Genomic DNA, 21989 nt, shown 5'->3' with positions numbered 1-21989 from the left:
TGGTGGAACCTGATGCAGAAACTTTTACACCCTATGATGGTTCGATGTTCTCGAATTTTAAACCCGTTAGTACACCCGAGATTTTGATCATCCTCAAGTCTCTCAGGGCATCGTCCTCATCGCTGGATCCCTGCACTGCTCAGCTGGTGAAGGATGCCGCTGATGTTCTGGCCCCTTATATTGCAGACATTGTTAGTATGTCATTTGCCACCGGAGTTGTGCCTGGCATTCTGAAGCAGGCTGTGGTTATCCCTCTGCTGAAGACACCAACTGTGCCACGCTCCGAGTTGAGCAACAATCGACCTATTTCCACCTTGCCTTTTTTGGCCAAGATCATCGAGAGAGCGGCAGTATGGCAAATTCAGCCTCACCTGGAGTCTAATCACATTCTGGATGACTTCCAATCGGGATTTCGACCTGGCAGAGGGACAGAAACTGCCCTGGTTAAAGTCCACGACGATCTCCTGTGGGCCTTGGACAGAGGGGAGGAAATTGCCCTGGTACTCCTGGATTTATCGGCGGCCTTCGATACTATCGATCATGATAGATTGACAGAGAGGCTATTTACTGTGGCTGGTGTGGATGACAGGGCGTTGGCTTGGGTGACCTCGTTTCTCCACGACAGGGTTCAAAGGGTAAAATTGGGGACATTTTACTCCTCTAACATCTCCCTGACATGTGGAGTCCCCCAGGGTTCGGCCTTATCTCCAATCCTGTTTAACATCTATATGAGGCCACTGACCCATATCATCCGCCGCCACACGCTTCCCTATCATATCTATGCCGACGATACCCAGTTGTATTTTCGCCTGGCCAAGAAAAAGGAGGATCAAATCAATCTTTCTTCCTGCCTACAGGATATCCAGTCGTGGATGGGAGCCAATTATCTAAAACTTAATGGCTCCAAAACTGAATGCATCATCTTCAGTAACCAGGAGGTGAATAGTATCTTTCCCTCATGGCCGGACTCGTTTTCTCCACCTCCGAGTCCTGCCACCAAGGTCAGAGATCTGGGAGTCATTTTCGACTCCAGGTTGACAATGAAGCCCCAGATTAATCAGGTGGTAAGCTCTTGCCACTACCACCTGAGGCTTCTGAGGTCTATTTTTAGATTCATTGCCTCCTCTGATCAAATCTCGGTGGTCAACGCCATCATCGGTAGCCGATTGGACTACTGCAATGCTCTGTACCTTGGACTGCCTCAGAACATCATACACAAGCTACAGTTGATACAGAACGCAGCTGCAAGGCTACTTACGGGTGTGGCCCGCAATGACCATATCACTCCATCATTAAGAGCCTTGCATTGGCTGCCCGTTCGTGAACGGGTTCTGTTTAAAAATGGTTGTTTGGTATTTAAGGCAGTCCATGGTATGGGACCAGACTATCTGAAGGATAAATTCACACGCTATGCTCCCAGTCGATCCTTGAGATCGGCTGATTTAGCCTTATTGAAGATTCCAAATTTTAAAAAGAAAAAGTGCGGAGGGAGAACGAGTGAAGTTCAGGGAGCGCAATTTTGGAACTCCCTGCCTCTGACATTAAGACTTGAGAATGATCTACTGAAGTTCCGCCGGAGCTTAAAAACAGCTTTATTTGCTCAGGCGTACGGGATGACATGAAAATTTTTAACCTGGTCCAAATGCATGTGATTATAATGCTGTTGTTTGCTGGATATTGTTTTGTCTGTTTTTTATTGCTGGTATGCGCATCGAGACCCTATGGGTAATAAGACTGCGTTTCTTAAGAATTTTTAATAAATAAATAAATAAATAAATATAGCTGAAAGCATACTAGCCTTGGTTGATTCCGGGGCTGCTGAGAACTTCATAGACTCTGGGTTTGTTACAAAAAACAACATTCCCATCAGAGAGAGGGAGATACCCTTGGCCATTGAGGCCATAGATGGTAGACCTTTAAGTACTCCAGTCGTTACCCATGAAACTGTACCATTATTCATGTACACAGGGGTTTTACACTTTGAGACCGTTCAGTTCCAGGTTATCACCTCTCCCTCTTCTCATATCGTGTTAGGGTACTCATGGTTATGTTCTCACAATCCCATTTTCGACTGGGAGTTGGGACAATTAAAATCATGGAGCAAAGCCTGCCACGAATCTTGTATGATTAAAGTCACCCCTTTAAATACTATTAATGTTCCTACTACTCCTCCTTTGTCTATCGATTGTGCTATCGATTTATTGCCTGGCACTATACCTCCAAAGGGCAAGGTGTACCCTTTATCTATTCAAGAAAACCGTATCATGGAGGAGTATGTTAAGGAATCACTAGAAAAGGGGTTCATTAGGAGATCCTATTCTCCGGCTGGAGCGGGGTTTTTATTCGTATCTAAGAAAGAAGGTGATTTAAGACCGTGTATCGATTATAGAGGTCTAAACAAAATCACTATCAAAAATGCATACCCTATACCTTTAATTACAGAATTGTTTGACAGGCTGAAACATGCTACTGTATTCACTAAATTGGACCTCGCCTGAGAAGCCATTGCATCCTTGTGGCTTCTTTTCTAGACAAATGTCCAAAGCTGAAAAGAATTATGATGTGGGTAATCGTGAACTCCTTGCTATTATCTTAGCTCTTAAAGAATGGAGACACTTGTTAGAAGGAACTAAGGATCCTATCCTCATTTTTACGGATCACAAGAACCTATCCTACCGGGAAGCTAAAAGATTATCTTCTAGGCAGGCTAGGTGGTCATTGTTTTTGTCCCGTTTCAATTCTATTATCACCTATAGACCAGGTGATCATAACATTAAAGCAGACGCTCTGTCCAGACAGTTCGAAACTGCTGACAAACAGGAGATTGATGTTACTCCTGTCATTCCCCCAGACAGAATAATAGCTACCACTATTTTGTCTATTTCTTCATCCCTCTTGCAGGCCATACAGGCGAAACAAAGCATGGCACCTAACGAGAGGCCTAGTGATAAATTGTTCGTTGATGTTCCCGAGAGACGGGAGATTCTGTCGTTATATCATGATACTAAGACTGCTGGACATCCTGTATTTCCAAAACTATGTCAGCTGTTTCTCGGTATTTTTGGTGGGATTCCTTACGCAAGGATGTCACTGACTATATAGGTGCTTGTACTACTTGTGAATGTAGAGAGGTATTCCGGTTGCATGGTATTCCCGTATCTATTGTGTCCGATAGGAGTAGCCAATTTATTTCCAGGTTCTGGAAAGCCTTTTGTTCAGAAATGGGTATTTCTCTCTCATTTTCTTCCGCTTATCATCCCCAGTCTAATGGAGCTGCAAAACGTGCCAACCAGTCTCTGGAGCAGTACCTCTGTTGTTTTGTGTCCCACCATCAGAACAATCGGTCTGACCTTCTTCCTTGGGCTGAGTTTGCTCGGAATAACGCCACTCATGATTCTTCCGGCAGAAGCCCTTTTCACGTTGTCAATGGCCAGCATCCTGTTGTTCTTCCGGCTCACAGGGCATGCCAGTTCTGGATGAGCATTTGGCTGGTTTGCGTAATACTTGGGAGCAGGTTCAGCGTTCTTTGGTGGATTCCGCTGCTCGCCAGAAGGCTCAGGCTGACAAGCATCGTAGAGCGGCTCCTTCTTATGTTGTGGGGGACAGGGTTTTGCTTTCCACGCGGAATATTCGCCAACGGGTGCCTTCTATGAAATTGGCTCCCCGCTTCATTGGTCCTTATCGTATTCTACATAAGGTTAATCCTGTTTCGTATGCCTTGGGTCTGCCTAAGAATCTGTGTATTCCTAATGTCTTTCACACCTCATTGTTGGAGCCTTACGTACGCAACCGCTATTCCCGGCATACTCCTCCTCCCCCTCCTGTCTCTGTGGAGGGTCATGAGGAATTCGAAGTTTCTGCTGTTCTTGACTCTCGTTTCCTTAGGGGTCAACTTCAGTACTTGGCACGTTGGAAGGGTTATGGGCCTGAGGAGCGCAGTTGGATTTCAGCTGATGCTGTTCATGCTCCCTGCCTTGTGCGTTCTTTCCATTCTCGTTTTCCTGCCAGACCTGGCCTTACCCGCCCGGAGGGCGTGTCCTCGGGGGGGTAGTGTAGCGTTACTTACCCTGTCCGGGGGCCGGCCGAGGTCCTCTGTTCCCGGTGCGCTCAGAGCGCTGATGACGGCGGGTGCTGACCGCGGAATGCAGTCACGTGTCCCGCCTAGCTTTGAGCACGCGCACGCTCTTAAAGGGGAAGTGGGAGCCGAAAACCAAAACGGTCTCCCATTGGCCCCTGTCACCCCACACTCCCCATACTCTCACATATTGGGGGCGTGGATATGACAGGGGCCAATCAAGAATACGTTGAAGGTATTTAAACTTACCTCTCCCTTTCCTCCCTGCCCTATCGTGGTTTCTGTTTCAGTTTCCTTTAGCGCTTGTTGTGTTCCTTCGTATTGACCTTGGCTTTGTTTCTGACTACGTTATCTCTTTATCCTTATCTGTTCTGTTTGCCGGCTTGCTGTTTACTGTGTACCAGACCCCGGCTAGTCCTAGTTTACGCTGTCTCTTTGTGCCCTTGACCTCGGATCGTTCCTGACTCTGTCTCCACTCATATACGTCGAGTCCGGCCATTCTAAGGTCCGGTAGACGTATCTCTCCTCTGTGTTGTCTTTTGTCGAGTTGAATCCTGCGAGTTGGGGTATACTTTCATTACAAATATGGCATTATCAAATAAGATCAAATTTTGTGTTTATTTTCTTTCTTTCTATTTTTTATTTTCGTGAGAACAAAAATGTCCTAAAATTCATAAGAATGATCTTAAAATTCATAACAAAAATAGGCCAACTAGTTCAGATTACAGTCACTGACTAGTTCTTAAATTAAAACACAATTTTCACCCTATTTGTCATAAACCAATGGTTATTACAGTCTTTACAGTGTCTGTGCAATAGTATTCCAATATCAAATAAATGAATGGGAGGACCAAAAAGTCTTCATAAAATGGAATATATATATATATTCCTTGTGTGAATAATCCTTAAAATAATCCTTAAAAGTCCATTTTGATTTCATTTTGAATCAAAAGTTAACTTTTAGTAAATGCAAGCTATATATATATATGCTATTACTTTTTTTGAATAAACCATACAATATAAAAGTTCTTTTTTTTTGATGTGCTGTGATGAAACAAGCATATCAACAATACCACAACAGCATAACAAAGCATATCAGGTAGGGTAATGATATGATATTGGTATAAAGCACAACATTTTAATAAAACATAAGTATACATTTTTCAGTAGGTGGGAGCACTGTTACGAACAGGAGAGGTTAATGTACTGAAAGATTGCATTGTTAAGTGAGTGGTGGTCGAAGTGTGTAACTACAGTGATGAGATCATGATTTAGTAGATATACAGTATGTGCTCACTATCGTGGGCAATCCATCAGAGGTTTACAACACTGTGTGTTATCAGTGCAAAGCGAAGTAGATTAGCATGTCTATCCCGTGATAGGTCGAGCAGTTTAGTAGCTTGAGATTGTCTGCAGGATGATGATGCAGATAAGCGTTGCAGCTGTGTGTGCCCCCAACCAAGGGGACTTCGGGTGGGGGGGAGATAATGGGGGAGGGAGACTGGTGGTGTTACTCCAAGGGTTTATGCCCATTGCGGGTATGGCTTTCTTAGCTGCAACCTATGTGGCGTTCTGGGTATTCTACCTTTGGGGCTAGCACTCGTCCCTCAGACGCTCTTAGGGAGCTCCAAAGGGTGAGTGGGTATAGAGCATAAGATAAAACAGTACCAAGCGAGTAATAACGAAATTAAAGCAAAAACAAAACAGAACCATAGAGAGACATCATGAGAAGAGTTTGTGGTTGGCTTGTGGCACTATGAAGGTGCTTCTCTTCTCAGGTAGAGTCTTATCTGCATCCAGCTGCCATCAGGTACACCTTGCCAAGTGCAGTCCTAATGTTGATAGGAATTTAGGCGCTTCTGCCAGTGAGGTGAGTGATTGAGTGATCCCATTGTGGGTCACGTGTAGGGTTCCAGGTGGTCCCCAATGATAGGATACGCTTGCAGCCCGCAATTGCTGTGTGACTGGCGTGAGTGGCTTACGCCATTGCAGGGTCATTCTTGTCAAGTCCTGATAAAAGGTTAGGTGGCCTTCCTCAAATGATTGAGGCATTTTGCCCCTCAGGGCCACCATAATATATCCCTTGTCATGTAATGTCGTGCACCGAAGAATGATATCTCTGATCAATAAATCAATAGTGATTTTTCTTACTGTTGCCAGCATTCTCCTCACGAAGTGTGGAAGTGTGGCAATTCCTCCATCGAGACAGCAGTCGGTACTCCGCGGATTTTGATGTTGTGTTGTCTGTACCAGTCCTCTAGGGCTGTCATTTGCAGAAACAGTGGTTGGTGCGATTGTGTGAGTTCCTGTACAGTTGATTGTACGTTAGATAGACCGACTTGTATGTCAGAAATGTTCTCTTCGTTAGCACGCACTCTGTCAGTGGTGTTCTGCATATCTGATTGAAGGACTGCCAACTCAACCGCTAGTATCTTATGGAAGTCGTGCAGCAAGAGTTTTAAGAAATGTTTGGTTGCTGGGGTCATGGATTCTGGTGTCTCAGTGGGAGTGGGAGCCCCTGAGTGTAAATCAGCCAGCTCACCTTGTTGTTGGTACTCGAGTGAGGCATTGGGTGCCTCGGCTTGGGGGCCCTCTGTGGGCGCCTTCTTGGGCCGTGCTTGTTTTTTGAGCAATGCTCCGATGTCACGGTGGTCAGTCTGGGTGCTTGCTTTCTGGGAGCGTCGTCCCATTACTGGCATTTGTGCAGGGGGCTCTGGCTGCATTGGTGTGTAGAAGTCTGGTTCTCCGGCCCTGTAGGCACCACAAAGTAGCGACTCCCAATCTGTCAGTGTCTGTGTGGAGTAGGCCTCGGGCCTGCGTCTTCACTTAGACGTTTTAGGTGTTGCAAAGAAGGGCATCAGTCGATGCAGCTGGAGCCCCTGTGTCTTTTGGGGGGGTCTGTGGGAACTGGATTGTGCGAGATAACATTAACTTGGAGGAGATTCAGGTAAGATTTTCAGGAGCTGTCCGAAATGGCGTCTGAACGGCTCCGCCCCTATGCTATTACTTTTAACCAAAATCTCTAAAAACTACATGAAGCATTATTCTTAAAAATATATGATTTTTTTCATGCGGGATGTCAAGCGATACACTGTTCATATTTTTCTGTCAATTTTAATGTGTTTCAATTAAAGTTTCATCCTTTTTAAAATATCAATTCTTTGTTACTATATTTGGAAGGATAGATATTTGTAACACATTTCTTATGTTTTATTTTTTATACTGGGAAATATTGGTATTCGGTGGAGACAAGCTCAGACTGTGAATGACTGGATCACTGAAGGACTTTTAAGGATTATTCACACAAGCAATTGTTTTGCATAAATACTTTCTGTTCCATTTTATGAAGACTTTTTGGTCCTCCCATTCATTTATTTGATACTGGAATATTATTGCACAGACGCTGTAAAGACCTTGATAACTATTGGTTTATGACAAATAATTGTTGTTTTAATTTATGTTTTATGACCATAATAGGTTAGTAGGTTTCCTATTTTTTCACTCTACAAGCAATTTATCAGCTTCCTTTTAGATGCTCCACTTATATATCATTTGATAGTTCTAAAATTGCTTGGGAATAAAGTTATAAACAATTTCAGAATTAGTTCTAAATTAAGCAAATGATTTAAAGGACCACTCCAGGCACCATAACAACTTAATTGTAATGAAGTTTTTATGGTGAGCGGAGGTCCTGGGCACCAGATTACCTTCAGGGTTTAAATCCAGACACCTCTCCACTCTGACCTTTCACTTCTGTTTCAGTCCGAAGCAACCTGGTGCTTTTAGCCTATTAGTACCCCCCATTCACAAAACAGAGGTAAAAAGGCAGCACACGGTCTGAGGCTTCCTGACTGAAAGCTTGGACTGTCACGGGAGTGAAGGGGCAGAGCTGACGGGCACCGGCATGGAAACCTTGGGGTTAAACCAATCCTTAACGGTTTAACCTGTAAAGGTAAACTGGCGCCTGGGTCCTCCCACATCATAACAACGTAATTCAGATAAATGTTATGTTATGTTATGGTGCCCTGAGTGCCATTTTACCGGACAGCATATTCTGAAGACAGCAGGTGCATTTTTTTTTGTCACAATGGTGTTTCTGAATTTTCAAATTTGATGTATGTTATGTGTTTACAAATTGTCAGAATTACTTTTTTTTATGTAATTCTGATATTTTTGGGCTAATTTTTAAGCAAACTCAAAATTCCTGTTATTTGCGCATTCAGAATTGGCCTCCAAATTTGACTGAAAATACTAACGATATGGAGAAGCTGATTGCTGATGTGGATAATGAGGATCACGATCATCAACCTGTGAGTGAATTGAATGAGTTATTTTTTTCGAAAAATGATAATAGGGTTCTCCAACTCAAGAAGAACTGATGCAGCGCAGGCAACCAGTTAAGTGACAAACTATACTAACATGATTTGACAGAATATGCTGTGATGGCGCCAGAGCACTCTTAAACACCATGGTGCTTTAAGAGGTGTTCCTTTAAGATATTAGAGTAGACTTAGGTGTAATCTAAGTAAAGTATCCGTTTAGTTTTACCTGATAAAGTCTTTCCGGTGATAGTACGTCCATGCAAGAGCTCTCCACCCTAAACAAAAAGAAAGAGCTCTTGAGAATAAATGGTGAAATGGAACAAACCTGTGAGATTAGATGAACTTATTACCTTGGATTTCATGTTGGCATCTTATACAAAATAATGAATAGAGTGACTGATAACATGGCAGAGAAAGATCCAGACACATACAATACCCTACTTTTAAAGCGATAAACATCACTTTAAGGGAACTGTCTCATTCAAAAGCTTTAGCTTTAAACTACACAGTTGCCATACTCTGCGAGTTGAAAAAAGCACGTAAATATGATTTTTCTTTTTTCATATTTACCTGTTTCTTCTTTCTTATGTTTTCTACACCCATTCCAGGGGTGACACTAATCTAACCAATCCGTGTCCTATTCTTAGATATACTGGAAAAGTGGATTGAGTGTGCTGGACAGATTTACACATGTGTAGTTGGAACATTTCTTCACCTTGCAACATCCTGACAGGGGCAGAAGAGAGGTATTCTGATCAGTGTAGTTGATGCAGAGCAGGAAGTAGGCTGGAGAAGGGAGGAAAACCTGGAAATGTGTATGTTGATGATGGTGGAATAATTTTATCAATGTACTTTGTGGTTGAGGGCAGAAAGTAAAAACAGACTGGAGATAGACAAGTGAGAGGGCGAAGTTGATAAATGATTTGGAGACCTTGAAGTATAGCTCCTAAAGGACATACAATATCATAAGTGTAATGCCTTAACTATGGTATCCTCTTACTTCCTGGTTCCACGGAGCCTAGCCACACCCCTGTATGACACGGTCTGCCTATTTAATCTGACTGCACCAGCTGATCAAGGCTGGATTATTGAACTACGTTCCTTACTCACAACCCGGCTACAACTTCGTTGTGAAAGCCTCTGCTACCAGACCGGACTGAAAGACTCTGCAAAGTTCCCTTCACCTCTCCTCATCCTCGACTAAAGATTAAACACTCTTCATACGCCTCTGAGGAGATCTCGGGAACCAGTGTTCTATATGCCGGAAGCTAAGTAAAACCAATGTGATAAGAGTTGCATCTAAAAGCTGTTATTACCTGTCTCCAAAAGTCCTTCGGTAAAAACAATCCCGTTACAGTTAACTTCAACTCATACTTCATATCAGTTATCTGCATCTGTCTTGCTTCAGTTAAAGTATGGAACAGCTATTGTAATTACTTATCACCTAAACCGTTAACTCTACTAAGAGACTCCTTATTGATTCAGTGTCTGCAATTTACTATCGTTTACTCCTTAAAGCTACAGTGCCTGTAACTGTGGACTTCAGTTATCGTTTACTACTTAAAGCTACAGTGCCTTTTACTTTCTTCAATAAACATTCCAACTATACGAAATCTGCAGTTGTGTTCCTTCATAACAAATGTTTAGACGTGACAGAATAATCCAGCCATTGTAATGGATCCAGCAGATTTCGATTCTACTATAGCTACGCTGAATCAAAGAGTTAATGCACTAGCCCAAAGTGTGCAAGACCTGCAAGTTACTAATGAAAGACTTCTCACTTATATCAGAGATTTACAAACTCATACTCCTCATACTACTCTGCACTCGGCTAGTGATCCTGCTGTGTGTAACCCTGAAAAGTTCTATGGAGATCGTTCCAGATACAGGGAGTTCCTCAACTCTTGCAAACTTTTAATTGCTTTGAAACCTAGATCCTATCCTACAGAAAGAACTAAAGTTTGTTCGGTTATTTCTTTTCTAAGAGGTGAACCTATGTCATGGGCTCATTCCTTTCTGGAAAACGATGACCCCATTTTAGACTCACTGGATGAATTTTTTGAAGCCATGTCTCTTCTCTATGAAGATCCTAACAAACAAGCTACAGCTGATTTAACAATCAGAACACTACAGCAAAGAAATAGACCCGTTGAAGATTACATTGCTGAATTCAAAAGATGGGCTATAGAAACGCAATGGAATGACATCACATTGCGCAACCAGTTTCGAATTGGTTTATCGGAAGCTGTAAAAGATGAATTATCTAGAACAGAACTCCCTACTAATTTGAACGCTCTAATTCGCCTATCAATCAGCATTGACAGAAGATTAAGAGAAAGAAAGGCCGAAAAAGCCCTTTCACATTCAAAAGACCGCAAACCTTTCACTCCCTCAAAAGCTCCAGATAAGACTTCCATACCAAGTGAACCTATGGAAATAGGGGCTCCAAAGCCTCCTGACAACCCATCTGAACCAATCGAACCTATGGAAATAGGGATAATAAGAAGTCCCCTCACTCCTGAAGAGAAAAATCGAAGACGTCAATTAAACCTATGCATGTATTGTGCCTCTCAAGTTCATTTAGTCTCTGATTGTCCTTCATTGAAACGGATAAAAGGCAGAAGGCAGTCTCATGCCTCTTCCATCCTAAGTGTACTTCCCTCTACAGCAAATACTCAAATGTCCCCTATCGTTCTTGTATTACAGTGGGACAATAAAAGAATTATAACCAAGGCTGTTATCGATTCCGGTGCAAATGGAGTATTCATCGACTCAGCCTTTGTAACAAAGAATAAAATTCCTTGTGTTCGTAAAAGAACTTCTGTACCTGTTAAAGTGATTGACGGGTCCCTCATCTCATCGGGACCAATACTTCATGAATCCATCCCTCTAAAAGTAACCATCAATCATACTCATACGGAAAGTCTTATATTTGATGTCATCTCATCACCATTTTTTCCTATTATATTAGGGATCAACTGGTTAAGGAACCACAACCCTCAAATCTCATGGTTTCCCTTCTCTCTTGCATTTGATTCTGATTATTGCAAGAAAACATGCTTGCAACGTATTCCAATTCTCCAGTCTACGAAAGAACCAGCTAAAACCTCATGTTGTTCTGACACCGAACTGGAGTCTCCTCCTCCTACAGTCATTGGAATCATATCTTCTCTTATCGACGACGTTAAAGGTCTCAGTGAAGACGCTCTTGAACTTCCTAAATCAAGTAAATTATCCAAGAAAAACGGTCTCTACTATTTTAAAGACCGGATTTATGTACCTCCCTCTTTCAGAATTAAAGTACTTGAAATTATTCATGATTCTCCTCTGGCAGGTCATCCAGGTATGAAAAAGACCCTTGAATTGTCTAAAAGATACTATTGGTGGCCTCGTCAAGACCAAACTATTGAATCTTATGTCAATTCCTGTTCTGTATGCCAAAGATCCAAACATGTGTCCTTGCTAAAGCCTTATCATCCTGACCCTTTCCAAAGAAATGTCACTACTTCTCCTGATCCCATATTGGTCCAGGGTGAAGAAGAATACGAAATTCAAAGTATACTGGATTCAAGGATCCATCGTGGCTCCTTACAATACCTCATCAGATGGAAAGGATATGGTGTTGATGAAGATACATGGGAAAACTCCTCTGTTGTTCATGCTAATAAATTGATTTCCAAATTTCACAAGCATAACCCTTCTAAGCCAAATCAATAGCACCCAGAGGTTGCTCATTAGAGAGGGGGTACTGTAATGCCTTAACTATGGTATCCTCTTACTTCCTGGTTCCACGGAGCCTAGCCACACCCCTGTATGACACGGTCTGCCTATTTAATCTGACTGCACCAGCTGATCAAGGCTGGATTATTGAACTACGTTCCTTACTCACAACCCGGCTACAACTTCGTTGTGAAAGCCTCTGCTACCAGACCGGACTGAAAGACTCTGCAAAGTTCCCTTCACCTCTCCTCATCCTCGACTAAAGATTAAACACTCTTCATACGCCTCTGAGGAGATCTCGGGAACCAGTGTTCTATATGCCGGAAGCTAAGTAAAACCGATGTGATAAGAGTTGCATCTAAAAGCTGTTATTACCTGTCTCCAAAAGTCCTTCGGTAAAAGCAATCCCGTTACAGTTAACTTCAACTCATACTTCATATCAGTTATCTGCATCTGTCTTGCTTCAGTTAAAGTATGGAACAGCTATTGTAATTACTTATCACCTAAACCGTTAACTCTACTAAGAGACTCCTTATTGATTCAGTGTCTGCAATTTACTATCGTTTACTCCTTAAAGCTACAGTGCCTGTAACTGTGGACTTCAGTTATCGTTTACTACTTAAAGTTACAGTGCCTTTTACTTTCTTTAATAAACATTCCAACTATACGAAATCTGCAGTTGTGTTCCTTCATAACAAATGTTTAGACGTGACAATAAGGCACAGTACTCATCTTACATAATCTCCACATCCAGGTAATTTTGGGGAAAGTCCACCTGTGGAGGGAATAGTAACCATGCTTAGGAAGTTTAGTGCTAAGAATTTTAATGGCCAGCTATTCCCAATTTCACAGCAAATAGTATGCACTTGTTCATAATTTAAACTGACAAACTGCATATATTAAAAAAATAAATAAAAATGCAGCCTTTGAGAGATAATTTGCAATCATGAGCTGCTTAAATGAGACATAGGCCCAGCATCAACATTGAAAAAATATGAAATAGGTGTGTCTTCCTTTTCAACTTTCCCAACACCCTGGGTTATTTACTTTAAGAAATGGCAGGCCTTTGTGGGGTAGTTTGAATTAGCAACCTGCAAAAATGTTCAAAATTGGGATATGAACCCAGCATAAAAATTAAGTTTGAAAAAAACTCATTAAAATGGCCATTAAAATGGCTGTATCTCAAATTTGCCCCTTCAACATCCACATATACCGGCCAAAGGTACACATGGTAGTATTGCTGTAAACATAGCTGATTAACATATGAAGTTTTATACTGCCATAGCACACATAAGGATTGCAAAATATACAGTAAAATCTCAAACTGTGGGTCAAAAAAGCAAAAATATAAACTAGCAATAAAAAATATTTGAAAAGAATTATAAACTAGCAAAAAATGATCTCACTCTAAGGATGAAAATGTGCCTTCTTTAAGAAATGCTAGGTCTTGGGGGCGGAGCCTGGCAACGGACCAGAGCAGACCTACACTGCCGGAGCTCCAGTGTATTCCGCTGCAATCCGGCAACATCGGAGACATCCCGCACAAATCCCGGCCACACATCCAGCCACAGAATGCAGGAAACCCCACTGTGACCGCCGATGCCGTTTTTTCTGACGCCCGGCTCCGATGTCCAGGCAAGTTAACCTTCTAGATGACAGAGGGCGCCGCAAACATTTCAAAATCCGAGGGGTACCTAAGTCAATAACGCTGGAAGAATTGCCACACTTCACTAGACGCCTTGTAGCCACACTCCTACCGACAAGACAAACCAAAACATTTCAGTTCGATGGGGTTTACAGGATAGCCAAATCCCCTCAAGCACCCGCCTCAGCTCCTCGGGACATAATATTAAGATGCCAATCAATGTCGGACAAATTAGGGCTAATGGCAGCTATACAAGGGAAGACTCATTTTGACTTTGAAGAATGCAAACTCTCCTTCTTTCAGGACTTGAGCAGGGCCACACTATTATGGCACAAAGAATGCACCCAATCACCCAACAACTCCAAGCGGTGGGAGTTGCCTATAGATGGACGACCCCAGGAACTCTATGGATCACTAAGGACGACAAGCACTACAAGGCCACTGACCACACGTAGGGCCCAGCACTGATGACTGCACTAGGAATATCGAACCTCGGAGCAACCTCGACGACACAGCCAGATCAGCGGACAGGGACAACAAGCGCAGATCCAACCGCAACCCCCGGAACAAGCAGGGGCCCAAAAACCAAAACCTGAACGAACATGCACTGATTCTGATTGATGTGTAGAGGCTGTTGTGGGCAAACATATGTGTCTGTTATCTTTCCACACGAAAAAAAAAGAAAAAAAAAAAAAGAAAAAAAAAAAAAAAGAAATGCTATGTCTTTGTGGGCCAGTTTGAATTGGCAACCTACTGAAATGCTCGAAAATGGAACACAAACCCATAAACACCATCTATGAAAATACACACTTAAAAATCCGATATGGTCTTGTCTCTTATGCAGCACTGTAACTGCACTAAATAGTTTCTAGATCATATTCTGGGCATATTGTTTTACTCATAAGGTGTAACCAAGCGTAATTTGGAGGATTTCATCACAGTGGCACATATCAAATGTACAAAACACCCAGCAAAAATACATGTATGGAACAAAGGACATTTATTTTAACAAACTTTAACATCAAGTGGTGAAAAATAGGTAGCAAGTGTCCAGCAAAATGTAATGTGTATGTAAAAATGCAAGTAAAAAAAATGTTTTATACCACAAGCTTTGATATATACTCATGAAAAAAGTGGCAGCCTGTTAAGACACAATATACGCCATATGAGATACCCTGGAGGGGGGAGGGGAGGGGAGACTATTTTCACAACTGGTAGACCTTTGTGGGCTTATCTGAACACATAAACAGCTATGAGATCACTAAAAGACACTGGGGGGGGGGGGGGGGGGGGGAGGCCAGACCACTAAGGGACACTGAGGGGGTGGGAGAGGAGGAGAGACCACTAAGGGACACTGGGTGGGGGAGGAGAGACCACTAAGGAGGACTGGGGGGGGGGGGTGAGACCACTAAGGGATACTAGGGGGGAGGGAGAGGAGGAGAGACCACTAAGAGACCCTAGGGGGGACCACTAGAGACCACTAAGGTGAAGATCAGGGGGGGGGAGGAGAGGGGAGATCGATAAGGAACAGAAGGAGAGGGAAGAACAATAAGGGACAGAGGTGCAGGGAAGAGCACTAAGGGACAGGGGAGATCACTAAGGGACAGGAAGGGATGGGAGAGTTCTAAGGGACAGGATGGGAGACCTCTAAGGGACAGGGGGAGAAGTGGAGTTGAGACCACTAAGGGGCGGGGAAAGTGTAAGAGATCATTAAGGGACGGGGGAAGTGTAAGACACACAGAAAGGCTGAGGAAGGGGTGAAAGAAGCACAGAAGGGCTGGTAGGGGAGACACAGAGACACAGAGGGGCTCAGGAGAAAGACCCACAGAGTCGCTTGTGAGGGAAACATACAGAAGGGCCTGGGGGGAAAAGAGACACACCAAGGAGGTGGGAAGAGTAAGACACAAATGGGCTTGGGGGAGTAAGACACGCAAAGGGGTTGGGAGGATGTAGGAGACATACAAAGAGGGGGGATAAGAGACACACAAGGGGTTTGTAAGAGATACACTAAAGGGGAGTGTAAGACACAAAACTTAAAGAAATGTACAAAAATAATTATATTAACAAAGTAAATTTAATAATAAAAATAAAATGCTACTCCCATCTCAGCCCCTATACTACCCCACAAACCCTCTCTTTCACACTACACACATACACAAAAACACACATGCACAGAATGCATTCCTACACACACACACACACACACACAATGCATCCTACAGTCACACAGAAACACACCATTTTTCCCTTACACACTCAGAAACACACAATACATCCATTACACACACACAATGCATACCTCACAAACACACACACATTCTCTCAATGCACCCCTTACACACTCTCAATGCACCCCTTACAGGTACACACACTGCATTACATTACATATACAGAAACACTCCTTGCATCCCTTACACACACACACACACAATGCATACCCCACAAACACACACAGATCAGCGGACAGGGACAACAAGCGCAGATCCAACCGCAACCCCCGGAACAAGCAAGGGCCCAAAAACCAAAACCTGAACGAACATGCACTGATTCTGATTGATGTGTAGAGGCTGTTGTGGGCAAACATATGTGTCTGTTATCTTTCCACACGAAAAATAAAGAATAAAAAAAAAAGAAAAAAAAAAAAAAGAAATGCTATGTCTTTGTGGGCCAGTTTGAATTGGCAACCTACTGAAATGCTCGAAAATGGAACACAAACCCATAAACACCATCTATGAAAATACACACTTAAAAATCCAATATGGTCTTGTCTCTTATGCAGCACTGTAACTGCACTAAATAGTTTCTAGATCATATTCTGGGCATATTGTTTTACTCATAAGGTGTAACCAAGCGTAATTTGGAGGATTTCATCACAGTGGCACATATCAAATGTACAAAACACCCAGCAAAAATACATGTATGGAACAAAGGACATTTATTTTAACAAACTTTAACATCAAGTGGTGAAAAATAGGTAGCAAGTGTCCAGCAAAATGTAATGTGTATGTAAAAATGCAAGTAAAAAAAATGTTTTATACCACAAGCTTTGATATATACTCATGAAAAAAGTGGCAGCCTGTTAAGACACAATATACGCCATATGAGATACCCTGGAGGGGGGAGGGGAGGGGAGACTATTTTCACAACTGGTAGACCTTTGTGGGCTTATCTGAACACATAAACAGCTATGAGATCACTAAAAGACACTGGGGGGGGGGGGGGGGGGGGAGGGGGGAGGCCAGACCACTAAGGGACACTGAGGGGGTGGGAGAGGAGGAGAGACCACTAAGGGACACTGGGTGGGGGAGGAGAGACCACTAAGGAGGACTGGGGGGGGGGGGGGGGGTGAGACCACTAAGGGATACTAGGGGGGAGGGAGAGGAGGAGAGACCACTAAGAGACCCTAGGGGGGACCACTAGAGACCACTAAGGTGAAGATCAGGGGGGGGGAGGAGAGGGGAGATCGATAAGGAACAGAAGGAGAGGGAAGAACAATAAGGGACAGAGGTGCAGGGAAGAGCACTAAGGGACAGGGGAGATCACTAAGGGACAGGAAGGGATGGGAGAGTTCTAAGGGACAGGATGGGAGACCTCTAAGGGACAGGGGGAGAAGTGGAGTTGAGACCACTAAGGGGCGGGGAAAGTGTAAGAGATCATTAAGGGACGGGGGAAGTGTAAGACACACAGAAAGGCTGAGGAAGGGGTGAAAGAAGCACAGAAGGGCTGGTAGGGGAGACACAGAGACACAGAGGGGCTCAGGAGAAAGACCCACAGAGTCGCTTGTGAGGGAAACATACAGAAGGGCCTGGGGGGAAAAGAGACACACCAAGGAGGTGGGAAGAGTAAGACACAAATGGGCTTGGGGGAGTAAGACACGCAAAGGGGTTGGGAGGATGTAGGAGACATACAAAGAGGGGGGATAAGAGACACACAAGGGGTTTGTAAGAGATACACTAAAGGGGAGTGTAAGACACAAAACTTAAAGAAATGTACAAAAATAATTATATTAACAAAGTAAATTTAATAATAAAAATAAAATGCTACTCCCATCTCAGCCCCTATACTACCCCACAAACCCTCTCTTTCACACTACACACATACACAAAAACACACATGCACAGAATGCATTCCTACACACACACACACACACACACAATGCATCCTACAGTCACACAGAAACACACCATTTTTCCCTTACACACTCAGAAACACACAATACATCCATTACACACACACAATGCATACCTCACAAACACACACACATTCTCTCAATGCACCCCTTACACACTCTCAATGCACCCCTTACAGGTACACACACTGCATTACATTACATATACAGAAACACTCCTTGCATCCCTTACACACACACACACACAATGCATACCCCACAAACACACACACAATGCAGCCCTTGCACACACACAGAAGCACACAATGCATCCCTCACACACACACACACACACACACACACACAAACACATAATGCATTCTTTACACACAAACCAACACTGCATCCCCTCTACAGACCCACTACATCCCTACAATAACACATCCCCTACACACATACACTCCACTCCCTGTGTGCAAACTCATGGCTTGTAGGCATCAGGCTTGTGGGCAGGCCTTGTAGGCATACTCATGGTCAGGCCCTGGGGGCCCAGACTGTGACCTGTGTAAGGGGCCCCAAAAATGGAGCTGCTTCCTGTTCGTTGTTTTTTGTGAGACCTGCCTGCAGAGAGCCTGTTTTAACACCAGATTAGTGGAGCCAGACTGCAGCCTGAGCCCATCATCATCCTCTTGTCCTCATCTGGTGGTAAGTAGGCAATCCAGTATATTATTAATGGCACTAATCCCTACTTTACCTCACAGTAGAGGGCCACATTAGTCACCAGAGCCATCTACAGCTTGATGTAGTGGTTCTGGGGTCAATAGCCAATCCCTGTAGGCTTTTTAATGTAAACACACTGCCTTTTCAGAGAAAAATCATTGCACCGGCCCTGCCTGTGTGTGTGAGATTTGTCGGCTGCCTGGCGCCCCTGCTGCCATGGCGCCCTGTGCAGCCACACAGCTCACACCTCCCCAAGCCTGGCCAGCCCTGGTGGCACCCCCCTACCTTGTGGCACTCATCCTCCCATTCCCCCCTTATTATGCCACTTATGAGCATATATACTTAGTGATAGTATCAAAAGTATGAACTGATCAATTTGCATTATTAAGGCAGAACATAAGCTTACAGAGGCAGGCTATGAAGTGAAAAATAAAAAATCGTAGGCAGGCTAAATTAGGCAGGCGGTCCCCCTCGTCTGAGGTGTGGAAGAACTTGGGATAAAGAGAAAGGTATTATTAACATTCCACTTATGTTGTGCTTGTAATGGCAAGGAGTCCGGCGGGAGTCCACATCATCAAGGAAGTTAGAAGCATTAGCCAGATGAGTGAGGGAGTAGGGTTTCTGGTTTCTCTCCACCCATAACTGTTGGGGTCCCCAATTCCTTTTCCCGTAGCAATTTGGTAAGAGGGTCTGCCTGCAGAAATCCCTATAGAAGGTGAGTATTGACCCCTCAAAGAAGTAAAAGGGAAAACCACTAGTAGCTCCCATATGCACATCCCTATAAGAACCCTTCAAAAATATGACAAGAATGTCCATGGAGGCCTCCTTAGGAGCTTTTGCAGCCTTGGGTAGTTGGAAACAGCCCCCAGCATGTGCTGCCTGGCCTAATTTGGCGATACAAGCGTTGTGAACAGGCGACAAAGGTAGTGTGGCAAGTCTCAGGCACTCTATCTTTCAGTAGGGCCATTCACGTATTTAGGCCAGCATAATTCTTCTGTAATGTATGAACAGCAGAATGTATAGCAGTCTGTGTCAGTCTAGTAATCCACATATACTCCTAATGCAGCCTGTTAGGTTGGCCACCTCCTCCCTGACTATCTCCATGTCCACTTGAAACATAGCCTATATTTATTTCAGTAAAGCTTTGATATCATCTTTTGTAAAGGGAGCATTAATTATCCTCTCTGGTCAGGGGGTTATTTGCACTAATCCATACCAGTGGATTTGTTAAGTCATCATCTTGGCTGTCATTCTCAGAAGAGGCTGTGGAGTAGGCCATGTCTGGCAACATCAAGTGACCATATTATTGGTGTGTCTAAGTGTATAGCAGTACTCCATAGCGATAGTACTCAAAATAAAGTGTCTTTAAACAATAATAAATGTATTTAGAAATCATCCTGCGTAAAAAAAGATACATTGTTCTTGTTATAAATTACATTTTAGTTGCATTCATTGTTATTAGTAAGTCACTTCATATTTTGCAGAACAGTCCCAACCCTGGCCACATCCCCATTCAAACACCTAAAAATAAAGTGTCCCTCTTTCTCCATTTGAAAAGTTGGGAAATACGGTTACGTGTGTAGAAAGATCTGGAGACACACTACCAAAATATTTGCATAAGACGGGCGGAGCCTAACTGCAGAGCAAAGAAGTCGCATGGCACTGAAACTCGTGCGATATAAGCTAACTTTCGTCTTTATCAGACTGACAAACTTGCCCAAAACTGTGGCAAATACCGGGAAGCTGTTGCAGAACTGACTTGGGTCAGAAATCTAGAAAACAGAAGCTTGACCAGCCGAGACAGAGCCACGATATTGGGGACATGTGGAGACAGGCTCACAGAGCAACAAGGCCCAAGATGGCTGACTACACTGAAACATACTCCAAGTTCTCCAATGACTTCTCCCTGGGGGAGGACACACCCGATAAACCGAGCTTACCTGCGGCCGTGACCAAGCCCCTGGACCCTGACGGCGCACCGGATACAATGTCTGTGCTAGAGGTTCTGTTGGCGGGCCTCCAGACCACGCTGCGCGGAGCTTCAGGGAATCAATGGGAGGCTGGGTGCCCTAGAGGACACCTCCGCTGTGCAAGACGCGCGCATCGCCTCCATGCAAGCGGAGATGAAGGGCTTACAGAGCAGTAACAAAGAGTTTGACCGGCGGTTTGCCGCTGTGGTAGACGCTCGCCGAGCACTTAATTTAAAGGTACGAGGGATACCCGATGACATGCCAGCCAGGGAGCTACCGCACTATGTGCGCAGGCTCCTGACAGAATTGCTCATGCCGAAATTGGCCAAAGCCATTCACCTTAAGAGCATAATCAGGATCCCAAAACCGGCCAGAGCCCCAACAGCTGCCTCCCGCAACCTTATAGTACGCTTCCAAGAAAGGAAAGACAAGGCCGCAATCCAGGCAGCAGTCAAGGACCACGCTCAATTTACATTCGAAGGACACTCCCTCTCATTTTTTGCGGACTTATCAGGCAGCACTTTGGCCTGGAGGGTGTCGTTAAAGCCCTTCACCACACTTCTCAGGCAACAGGACATACAATATAGATGGCGCCTCGACCGTTCCCTACTCGTCCTGAAAGGAGAGGGCAAACACATGGTCTACAATCTACAAGGAGCACAAGACCTGTTTTTACACCTTGGGACTACCCCATGAGGCTATGCGCTGCACGGCACCCCCAGCGAACGCAGGTCCGCAACATGGATGGGATCCTGAGCGAGTCAAAACCTTTGTGCCGCGGCAGCCCAGGCAGGGCTCCTCCGAAGCAGCTGGAACTGGAAGATCCCCCAAGGTCCCGAAGACCGCAGACAGTACTTATCGGGACTGAGTACCATTTACTTTACAGCCACAGCTTCTTGGCACCTCAGTTCATTCTCTTATCAGTTGAATTTCTTATTGTTTAGATCATTCACACTATACTTTTATTAAGCAAGTGTACGCACTGACAATTCTCTGCTCCCACCATATTTAGAATGACCCCCCCCCCCCCCTCCATCGGCTCTAGGCGCCCATGGGAAGACACACGAGGAGGCAGCAAAGAGACACACAACAATCCATACCTAACAGCTAGGTACATGACAGGTTAAACAAACAACTACCCACACAGCGCAGGACTCCACAATATGTACCCTAGCCACAGATCCATAGTACACAAAGCGTAAACACCATAGTCCAGTTCACTCCATTGCCCAAACGCTAGCTCTTAGTCTTACAGACTACACCACAAAGAGGAGTTAACAGCGATCCAGACGCTTATCGTGCAGGCACAGCTCTACCCTCGTCCCCCTAACTGCAATTGGGTACAAGCGATGTCTCTCACTCTATGCTAACGCACCTGACTAGCATGATATCTTTCACCAACACAAAAATGTGTGCATGTTATATGAAC

The 21989-nt window shown here is 44.1% G+C and overlaps 1 protein-coding gene across 1 annotated transcript in view; it reads right to left on the bottom strand.

Moving 5' to 3' along the window:
- PEBP4 (phosphatidylethanolamine binding protein 4) overlaps positions 1-21989 on the bottom strand; it is a 190104-nt gene that overhangs the window by 5323 nt on the left and 162792 nt on the right. Inside the window, exon 5 of the mRNA XM_063445506.1 lies at positions 8624-8672. Coding sequence (XP_063301576.1) covers positions 8624-8672 — 49 coding nt within the window. The remainder of the gene's footprint in view (positions 1-8623; positions 8673-21989) is intronic.

This window comes from Pelobates fuscus, chromosome 3 (assembly GCF_036172605.1).
Source record: "Pelobates fuscus isolate aPelFus1 chromosome 3, aPelFus1.pri, whole genome shotgun sequence".
Taxonomy (NCBI): Eukaryota; Metazoa; Chordata; class Amphibia; order Anura; family Pelobatidae; genus Pelobates; species Pelobates fuscus.
The sequence above is the reverse complement of the archived record's forward strand: the minus strand, read 5'-3'. Positions and strand labels throughout refer to the sequence as shown.